The sequence below is a fragment of the Chinchilla lanigera genome, unplaced genomic scaffold (genome assembly GCF_000276665.1).
Source record: "Chinchilla lanigera isolate Chin_1 unplaced genomic scaffold, ChiLan1.0 scaffold00042, whole genome shotgun sequence".
Classification (NCBI taxonomy): Eukaryota; Metazoa; Chordata; class Mammalia; order Rodentia; family Chinchillidae; genus Chinchilla; species Chinchilla lanigera.
In genome coordinates, this window is record NW_004955443.1 from 6,293,700 (window position 1) to 6,305,014 (window position 11,315).

Below are 11,315 nucleotides of genomic sequence, written 5' to 3' on the forward strand. Positions count from 1 at the left end.
TTTTTTTTGGTTTTTCTCCGGTACCGGGAACCGAACTCACGACCTTGCACTTGCCAGGCAGGCGCTTTGCCGCAGAGCTAAATCCCCAGCCCCTGGATCCTTTTTATTTCTAACATTTCTTTCTTTCTTTTTTTTTTTGGTACCAGGAATTGAACTCAGGACCTCCACTTGCCAGGCAGGCACTGCACTGCTGAGCTAAATCTCTAGCTTTGTAACATTTTTTCAATTATTTTTATTTTTAAAATTAAACACCCTCACTAATAATTCAGAAACAGTCCTAACTGACTTCTCGGATGAACACGTCTAAAACAGTCAAAGGTGATTCCTTAGTTTTCAATGACAAGATAGAAAAAAAAAAATTGCAAGCTACAGTCGAGTTCTTTTTAAGAAATTTGTTAATTTGTTATCAAGACACTCTAATATTGTTTTAAAGCTGCTATTTTATAATTAAGTATAAAATGAATTCCATAGACACTGGGAAGAAAAAGAGTTGATATACTGTGGATGGACCTTTTTTCCCATCAACACACCCAAATTCAATTTGGTTTTCTGCACTTTGTAGAACCAGTCAGGTGCTGGGTTGGACACTGCATATTCAGTGATACCTCTAAAAGTGACATTTTTGTAGTCTTATAAAAATATTAGTAAAGTAAACTAACAGTGCCTTTTTTTAACCACTCCCAGATTACAATTCTAGCTTCCCTCCAAGAATTAGGCATGGGTCTGGGTTTCTAAATCATTTCCGTTCCTATCTATCCGTTTCCCCATCACTGCATTTTAATTAAAATGCTAGTGATTGTTGGTGGCCTCCTCAGGATCCCACTTCCCATTCTTCCAACAAAAGCTTCCAGATTTTCCTTTAGGGGATTCATCCCTGCTCTGCTAGGTAGCAGCAGGTAGCAGCCAGGACCTTTAGTGTGTCACCCTGCACAGAACCCAACAGTGCCAGGAGGCACAGCACAAGATCCATGTGTTGTTCTTCCCCTGCTAATAATCACTTTAGGTCTAGGTTTTCATACGGAGGACTATCTCAACCCAGAGGAGCCCGGGCCCAGGCCAGTGGAAAGTGATTGGCACAAGAGGGTGTGAAGAAAAAACGAGCAAAGATAGCCCCACGCATTGGTTCCAGGTTATTCCGCTCCCTTAACAGCTTTTCATTAGAGTCCTAACCACTCTCCAGGACAACATTTATCTTTTTAAAAACATTCAGAGGCAGAGAATGTGCAGGAGAGCCAGGTAGGTAGAACTGTCTCCTAGCAACCAAAGGTGCTGGGTGCACAGAAGGTACTCAACAAACATCACCTCGGATGGGGAGGGGGAGGGACAGGCCAGGGGCTTGCTCAGTGGTTAGCTGGGACCATGATTTCTCAAAAGTTTTGTTTTTACTTTTAAAGGGTTCTGAATAGTAACTGTGGAAAGTTATCTCCTCCAGTGAATAAACACACAGAGCAACTAAGAAGCATAACACAACATAACATAGCAGTCACCAACCCAAGCTCTGGAACCAGACTGTCTGGGTTCAACTCAGCGCTGACATCTACTAGGTGTAGGGCATCAGGGAAGTCAGTTAACATTTCCACGCTTCAATCTTCCCATCTGTAAAATGGCCACAAAGAATGCTTACTTGAAAAGCAGCTTGTGTGACAGGCTATGCTGGGTGCTGTACACTTATCATGTGTTTTATTCAGGCACCTACACTACCCCAGATCTGAGAAATGTTCTAGAATTGTGCTAGCTATTATTATTACATTATCATCACCATCATTATTATTTACTCTGGCACTTTATCACTTTATGTTATCACATTCCATCAACTCTTGCAACAAGAATGAATCACGCTTTCACTTATCACTGACCCCTCCCTCTTTATGAGTCTTCAAGGTCCCTTTGGAAATAGGTGGTAACCACATCTGTTGGCTGACAACAACAGTTAGCTCCACGAGTTTGTTTGTTTTTTTACCTTCCGTAGGAAAGGCCAGGAGGACCTTTCTCGGTGCTTCCACTGACTGGGTCATAACAGCTAGTGGTCATCGTTATGGCTGGTTCCTGATATCAGCTACTGGTTGTTGGTTTTTGTACAGATTTTTTTTCTTTAAAAATACCTACCTATAGCCAATGCCCTAAGTTCAAGGCTCAGCACCACAAAATATATAAAAATTTAAAATAAATAAATAATACCTACATGATAAGAACTCCCACAAGTAACCATGATAATAAACATTCTTCAGCGTTTTCTCTGTCCTGATTCCCTGTAACTGGGCATACACTAACCTTTCTCTCCAGCTAAGAAGTGGGAATAAGCTAGACTTCTACAGCAAGTGAGCAAAAGAGCTCTGACCACTATGCAACAAGAAAGAGAAGGTGAGAGTCCCAGGACAGAATGCCAAGCGCAGGTTTATTTTTAAAGAGAAGATGTTTGCTCTCCTGACTGCAGGACTGGAACTCCGAGTTCAATGAGCCCCACCCCGGCCACACTGGGGGGGAGAGATTAGATCCTTAAATAAGTCATCAACTCATAGCACCTACCAAAGGGCCAAGAGTGGAATCACTTTCCAAGTATCCAATCACTGGCTGTCTCCGGGCAACTATTGGGTGAACTGCTTTTTTTAATCACTCTTTAAAAACAAAACGCTTTGCTTCCTGTCAGGGCAGCAACAGTGTCTATTTTCTCTGCCACAGCAGAGACTGAGCGCCAACCAGGCAAGTGTAGCCGGGCGCAGACTCACCGAGCAATGCACTAGCTGTGGACGGTATGCTGGGAACCCTGGTGGAGGACAGACCACGTAAAATGAGGAGGGCCCAGGACAAGGACTAAGACCCTGTTCTTGGCCACAGGCGCTCTGGGTTTATCAAAGGAGCCAGATCCCATAGAACAAAACACCCATGACGTGAAATATGACAACTTTTCTAAGAGAGTTGAATGCGCAGGGTCATGGGTGCCAGAGGAGAGAGGAAAAACGGACTTAGAGGAGTTGAGGGGGATGCTGCCCAGACAGTCCTCATATTTAAACCCTGTCCTGAAAGGTTCTGACCCTGGAAGGTGGCAAAGAGGCATTCCAGGGTGGTCCCTCCTCAACAGTCACTTACTGCTACCTGGGGGAAAGCCCTTCTCCAGGAGCTCCTCTGCAACCAGGAGTGGCCACATTACTGACATTCTATGCAACAGAATGGAAGAAATTCCCAGGAAACATCTCACGAGGCAAGGTTGCAGTCTTCATTCTCCACTCCTCCATTTGTTTCCTGGAAAGGTGATGTGATGGCAACTCTCTAGCAGCCAGATTAGATCATGAAGAAAACTGACGATCTATGGGGCTCCCAGAGGGGACCTTACTTTAGTGGTTTATAAAGACCCCTATTCAGTCAGGCATACTGGCACACACTTGTTACCCCAGCTACTCAGTGATGAGCCAGGATGATCACAAATTTAAGGCCAGTCTGGCTAATTTTGCCCTTAACCCTTTAATCCCTAGTGTTTCATTTTTGGAGCACCCACAACGATGAGACATAATAAAATTTTTCTCCTCAAATTCTCGTTCCCTGAACTTTTTTAGGTAACATTTAAATTTCATGCAAAAATTCAAAACATTGCAATCCTCGGCATTGCAATGGGTTAAATGGGTTAAAATGGGCTGGATATGTAGCCTGGTGCTCTCTGGGTTCAACCAAAATCCCCAGTGCTGCAAAGAAAAAAATGTTCCTATTTCAGAGAACTTTAGGCACACTTACAAACCAGAGGACCAAAAGTCTCGTGAAATTACTCTGCTCACCCACCAAAAATGTGCAGTTCTCTGGCAGTCCCTTCTTACATCAGAATGGAAGGCAGCCTCTACAGCCTCCACTTAGCTCAAGAATTTTAACTCTAGGATCTAGGCTCAAAGATCATCTCAAAGTCCTCTTTGCCATTTCTCCGAGAAGAGACGTTTATTTGTGTCCTGGATGTCAGAGGCCCCATGAGCTGTCATGTGAACTACTCCGAGTGGCCTGCAAGAGCAGTCAAGAATTTCTGACTCAGCTCCCATCCCAAACCACGCACAACACATCTGGACAGCTTTACGAGCATTTCTACCTGGCCCTTTTCAGAGCATAATCGTAACAAAAGCGTGCACTGCATGCACACTCCAGCCCTTTTCTCAACCAGCTAGCATCAATCTAATTCTCCTGCTGAGAACCTTGCAATGGCCCTGGCTTAAACATTTTTACTAACAATTCTCACCTCGTAGGGTACTTTTCATTTAGGAACCCCCACCTGTCCTCATTCCTTGTCCTTATAATATATACCCTCCCTTATAATTATGCATTTATCCTTTTGCACTACACTGTACATTTCACAAGGGCAGGAACTATGTCTATTTTATTCATCATCTAACTCTGATTCCTAGCACTAAGCCTGACATAATGTCAGAGTTCACTAAACATTGTCAGGAATTTTTAATATACTTTTACATATTAATACTTATTTTAGCCACCATTTAAAATGAAGAAAATTTGCATCCCAAGTGATTGTGTACATGTTTAAGCTATTTGAGCTTTCATTCAACTTAAATTAGAATAAAATATTCAATTAAAATAACAGTTTGAAACATCGTTTGTTAGAAATGTTTGTTAGGAGGAAAAAGAGCAATGCACTCACCACAATAAATACAACTTCAGTTTGTCAATTGGTATAGACCCACTTGGTGAACCCACTTAATAAAAAAATTAGGCTAGAGTTTTTTTATGGTTTGGGTCACAGAAATTTAAAAAAAAAAAACCACAGGTCTTTCTGCCCTTAGCCTTTACTCAAAAAGTAAGTGCAGGTATATTCTTACCCCCCTAACGCCCTCCTAATGGGCTATGTAGGGATGGATGGATAGGTAGGTAGGTAGATAGGCAGGCAGATAGATAGGTAGATAGATAGACAGACAGACAGACAGGCAGAGTACATCCTTACTTCTAAAGTTGACCATGAGGCTGAGCCTCTACCCATAGCTGTGGTGCAGAGTAACCACTGCAAGCTGATTGAAAGGGAGTAGAAACACAGAGCTCTCCCAACCCAACCAATGCTTCTTCCTAAGGGATCACTATAGATACAGGGATATAGTCTGGCCAGTAGTATAAATCTAATGGGAAATGGTGTCAAGCAAGATATTCCTTAGATGGATACAATCTGACCAAGTCACCTTGCTTTTTCCCTGATGCCAAAAATAATTCCCTAGGACCTGATGGCTATCCCACCAGGGTTCTTTGCATGAGATCAGCTCTTTAGAAGTGTTGTTTTCAAAACTGCCAACACGGAGTTTTCCCACTCCAGGCCTGAATCGCATGACATCATTCTCCTTGCAAAGAGAGATATAATACCTCATGTCCAGGCAGAAATCTTTCCAATACCTCGTCATTGTTTTTTAGAGAACTAACATTTTTAAATGTTAAATTTGAAAGCAGTAAGCAAAGGGGAGGAGCCTGATTCTCCTGTGGCGCTCAGCAGCATCACCTCCTAGAGCACACTGAGGCACGATGTGCATGTGAGAAGACCCTGGGCTACCCAGCTGAAAGACAAACTGATGGGGTGTGGGCAGGCCTAGTGAGCCACAGTTTCTGAATCCACATCCTGCTCCACAGCTGGAGGTGCAGGGCAGAGGAGACCTCTGCACTGTCCTAAAGCGAGCTCAATTCTTAGAGGCTACATAGGGTCTTAAATGTAGAAGGCAATGTAAGGGACCGGACAGATAACAATGGCTGTGGAGTCAGGCAGCCTGGGTTCAAATCCTGATGCTAATAAAGACTTACTGGCTAAAACTCCTAGAAGCCCCAATTTCCTCAACTGCACATTTTGTTCTGACATTTACTTGTAACCTTAGGCAACATACTTCATCTCTCAGAGCCTTAATTCCCCCTTCTGTAAATGGGGGATAATAATAGTGCTTGGTTTATGAGGATTAATGTGTACGCAGACTTCATCCCATGCTGACACATGGGAAGTAGTAGCAGCACCACTATTATCATTATCATGTTATCCCCTATCCATGACACGTGGAGGTTTCAGAATGGCCCAAAGCAAAAAGAGAAGCTGCTAGGCCAAGTTTCCATATTCCTGGAGATGCCTCGTTCCACCTTGCACTGACTGCCACTTGGAATCAAGCAAGGCCAGATGTCTTCACCATGGGCCCATTGTCATCCATCAGTGAGTGCAGGGCTGAGAGTTCCAGCTGCTGGGAGAACATGCCCCGCCCTTCTTAGTAGCCTGTGCTCAGGCTGCCCATTTAGAACTTGCTTGAAGCAACTGGTTTCCAGGGAGATGCTGGGGCAAGGAGCACCAGCTCCACCTCCAGCGCTGCTTCCTCTCTCCCCAAATCTGTGGGACTTCACTGTTCTCCTACCCTGTGACAGAACTGTGTCATAGCAGCACTTGTATACAAACAGGCCAGACTATTTCAGTGTCATTGTGAGATGCTGCTTTTTCTACTTTACATATGTGTTCAGATCACTACTTCTTTCCTGATCTAGCCATTAAAGTTTTATTCCTCTTCCCCATCTCTCCAATGCAGATCTGGAGGACCACTTGTGAAGTTAAATCTTAGTTGTGATTTTAAAGAGATGTAAAGTAGGTTTTGTGACACATTCCTACAATCCCAGAACTTAGGAGGCTGAGGCAGGATGATCATAAATTCAAGGCCAGCATGGGCTACACTGTGAGACCTTGTCTCAGAAAAAAAAAAAAAAAAATTTAAAAAAGGCTCCTCCATATGGAGGTGGAGAATTAGGATGACTACAGAACTGACACATAGTATCCTATGCGACTGAGCACCAAATGCTAGTTTATCTCAAAGACTACTCATAAAGTTTCCCACTCTCAAGTGATATAATGTCTTTCAGTCTTGGAGAACTAAGGTACCCTCAGTGCTTTTAATTCAGTTCCTAGGTTAAACATGGGGAAGTGAACCAAAATGATGAACTGAACCCTTCCAGCCCCAGTTCCCACTTTTGTGCAACATGGATTAGGTCACAAATAAGACTACATTCATCACCCAGCCCCATGGGCATGATATGATTAAGGTTAAAGGAGTCCAGAAACTTCTCAAATTGAGAAGTAAAGCTGAGTTGGGTTGAAATTTCCAGCCCCTCCCTAAAGGCCTGGCAACTTGTTCCAAATCACAGCTGAAACCAAGCTGAAGGGACATCTGTTCCTCCAGAAAGGGTTTGGCACTGAGGAGCAGAAAGACAGATTAGAACTGATTAATACTGCCCTGGGTGGGGAGGCTGAGGTGGGGGAGCCAGGAAAGTCAGAATCATCTACCTACTCACAAACAGCTGTAACTCAGAGAAGAAGGGAGGAAGGCACAAGGAAAATCAATGCAGGAATTATTCTTTTCTCTAGCAGGACTTGACATATCTTCAGTGAACAAAATACTGCTACATTTGAGATGAATATGTGGACACTATTTGTATAACAACTTAATATGGGTTTGTCTGCAAAAGGAAAGACATTGGGCACTCAGCTTGGAATCTGGTAATGAAAACTATATATTAAACTTCAATACCCAATATACTATTGGGGGAAGCTTTCCTAAACCTTGCTGGACTAGTGGAATCATCTTATGAGGAGATTATTATAGTTTTTCCTCTGGCCCCAAAATCACTTTAGTGCAAATTAGAGTAACAAGTAGCATGTACTTCTAGTCCACATAGCCAGAGATAATAGAAGGAGATAGCTGGGGTGTAACCCAGTACTAGAGCACACAGACCCTGGGCTTCATCTCATGAATGAGTGAATGAATTAATAATAATAGGATGAAACCTGTTGGTGATTGGATTATATTTTCTACTCTGAAAACAGAATTCTAAAGAATTTCTTTCAAAGTTAGGTTTAGTTGTTTTTAACAAGAACAACAGCAGCAATAAGACTGGTAGGAATAATGATAGTTGTAAGAATAATAGCAATACTGTAATAATATTAGTGGTGATAATAATACTAACCATCATTTATATAGTACTTCCAATGTAGTAAGCACCGTACCAAACATTTTAAATAGGTTAACATCCTAAACCCTAAACCCACACAATACTCCTATGAGGTAGGTGAGCTAGTATCAATATCCTGTTTTACAGATGTTTTCAACAATATCACTTTGTTATTTGTGTTGTTAACAACTAGAACGGATCTTTCAAAGAAAATACTCGGAATCACAAGGACGGGAAAAACACCTTGCCCTGGGGTGCCCACCTAGAAGGTGACAGACCCAGGGCTCAAACCTATGACACCAAGTTTCAAAATCGGACCTCTCAGCCACCATGCTGCACTTAGCTACCTCTTGCTCAGGAAAACTTTCTAGCAAAGGAATGTGGAAGGAAGTTAGCCACGCCCCTATCTGGTGGTAGCCAATCATACTTAAAATTTGAAGTTCCCTTTAGTAGCCTCCCCAGACCCACAGTGGGACATGCAGCCTGCTCCTACAGCTATAAAAAGTCACTGGAAGTGTCACCGGCCGTCCCCACATGGTCTGTGGCCACTATAGTTTTCACCTTTGCCAGCAAAGGCAGAAGCTGGGGGTAGGATAAGGTAGGAGCCTGTTCCCAGGCCACATTTCCTGCCCAGTAACACACTCCTCAAATTGCCAAGGCTGCAGGCTGAGAAATTCCTCACTAAGAAGTTATGTCCTAGAGCTTTTTCCTTGAGCCTTTAGTAAGAATGAAGATTTTCTTGCCAACCCCTGACGCAAGGAAGACCAGGGATTGAGGACGAAAGACAAGTAGCAGAGTTTGTTTATTAACCTGCTGCACACCACCAGGGAGCATTTTTCAGTCAGGGTGAAATTCCTGACTGCTCAAAAAGAGAAAAGGAAAAAAAAAAGCCTGTGGGAAATTTAATCAACAACTGAACAAAAGAGAAAAACAAAGCCCTACCAATGAGGATGTTGCCAAATACAATGGGGCCCCTAACGGAGATGCAATTGTCTCCAGATAAGAATCCCCAAGGAACTGAGCTCACACTAAGTACTACATTATTGCTATATTAGCCAAGGAATCTTTGTTCACAGGGCAACTGCGTGCAAAACCATCTGTTACTACCCTTGGCTTCCCCTGGTTCGCAGACAAGTCATTTACATTTCAAGAGGAACCTTCGGGAAGGAAGGGGAAGGTCTCTATCTTTCCCAGTAGCAAATACCTTTTTTATATAGTCTGGAGGAGGGCGGGGGGAGCTCTCCTTTCCATGAAATCAAACTCCGAAACTGAAAGGAGATAGGCCTGCTTCAATAATGCACACACAGCGTGCCCGGCTGCCTGGTCCTACAGCCACACAAGCACTATCAGGGTTTTCCACATTCAAGTGGTATAAACGGCAACGTATCAAGAATACCAAACTGTCTTTAGGGCCTAAAGGGGCTCTATTTTCTCAGGAGCCTCTTCTTTCTTTTCTTAAACCTGATATGGAAAGCTGATGTTCTGTACTGCAGAACTATACCAGCAGGTGAAAAACAGACCAAACCTGGGAGGTGTTTTGTCTCAGATTTAGGTAGGGGCTGTAGTAAAACACATCTGCCAGAATTCATGGAGGTGCACACTTCGGATTTGTGTGCTTTCCTGTGTGTAGTTCATAACACAGTACACTTTTTAGAGCTGAGTAGGCCAAGGTTATTCGCCATTAAGGAAACTGGGGGACAAATCACTTGCCCTCATGAACAGTAAAACAGTTCTGCTCTTCTATCCTCCTTCCTTCGTTCCCTCCCACATCCAAAATCTCTCCTAAAAATTTTCAAGTTCAAGAACCTGAAAAAGTACAATCGCGGGACTCCCACTAGGCCAGTGAGCGCCAAGGTCTCCCGGAGGAGAGACCTAAGCATGCAGCACCTGTCACGCTCCAAGCCTTCTGGACACGAATCAAAAACAAAAAGGCAACGCTGGTTTCTCATCTGGTGGCGCGCAGGCCGGGGCTTTTAGCAATAGAGTGCCGGGTTTATTCTTCTCATTCTTTAAGTCTAGTTTTAAATAGGGACAGTAGTGCTAAATTGGGGACCGCTTCCTTGCATAGAGCAGGTTAACCACGCAAGGTGCAGGCCTGTGACTGGGGCACTCAGAGAGCCTGGTTTCTGCAGGCAGCTCGCAGCTTTAAGTCTGCAACATCGCAGCTCAGTCATCTCCGGCAACATGCGAGATCTGCGGTGCCCCAGGGTCGGGGTGAGATCACTAAGTGACAGTCCCAGTACTAAGAAGCTTCATCATCGCTGTCAAGACTTAGCGGCGCACTTCCTCCTTTCACTTATCAGGGCCTCATTCACCTTCTGCCAAGCCCAAGAAAGGCCGCTCTCTGAAGCAGCGGCTGCTCCAAGGGGTCACAGTGGCTCCCCCTCACACCCTCCAAGCGTCCTGGCCGCCACAACAGGTCATTTCAGCAGCGCAGGGCTACCGAGCTCATCTCCAGATAGGCATCGTGAATCAGGATCACTCAGCGAGCGCTTCCTGGACCCAGCCAGAGCTCCGGTGATTTCCCTGGCCTGCCACCGAGGCATTTAAGAAGTGACTGGGCCGGGCACCCTGCCCCTCGCAGCCCACCCTTCGTCTCAGGGTGAGACGCGGGCTGCTGCCCAAGGCTGGGCAGCGTCTGTGCGGGTGGTGCGCTCGCAGGTGGGTCTTGCAGCCCCCCCGCTGCCCGGCGCCTTGCCAGCCTCACACCTGAGCCGGTGCCAGGGCTACAGCAAGAGGCTCCGGCGGGTTGCACCTGGGTGGAGACACCGGCAGCTCCGCTCTGGAAGGGCAGGGAGCGAGGCCAGGAGCGGAATGTGGGGCAGCCCCGAAATGCGGCGCCCGCTAGGACTCGGGGGCTCGCGCTCCCTGCGCCCTCGCAGGGCTTCTGGTCTCACTGCGCTTGCCTCGGCAGCGCCTGGAAGCGGTATAAACTGAGATTTGCCGGACAGGCGGGAGGCATGAAGGCGCCGGGACTCGCTTCCTGCCCAAGGCGCAGCGCCACACCGCAGTGTCCCCCATCCGCGCTCCCCTCCCACTCTCAATGCCACAGTGCCAGGGGACCACAGCCCGCCCGAGGCCCGGCGGGTGACCCGGAGCGGCTGGCGGGCGGGGGGTGCTGCGGTCCGTGCGCGCGGGCCAGTCGCTCCGGGCGCCCCTGCAAAGGCCGCCGCCCGCCACCGGCACCTACCTCGATCCACTTCTGCGCCTCGCAGAAGGCGGGCTCGGGGGGCGGCTCGGGCTGCAGGGGCTGCAGAGCTTCCAGACCGAGCGCCGGACAAGCCATTTGCGCAGCCCGCGTCCACTCGAGCGCTCGGCCGCCGAGATGAGCACGGCCGCCGCGGCCGCCGCAGGAGCGAGCTGCCCGCCCCTTCCCG

General features: G+C 46.2%; 1 protein-coding gene across 3 annotated transcripts in view; it reads right to left on the bottom strand.

Moving 5' to 3' along the window:
* Window positions 1-11,315, bottom strand: part of Limch1 (LIM and calponin homology domains 1) — a gene marked incomplete at its 5' end in the record, with an annotated part of 320,988 nt that extends 309,673 nt beyond the window's left edge. For all 3 annotated transcript variants that reach the window (XM_013518053.1, XM_005391930.2, XM_005391928.2), the window contains 1 exon segment: window positions 11,129-11,315. In XM_013518053.1, coding sequence (XP_013373507.1) covers window positions 11,129-11,224 — 96 coding nt within the window.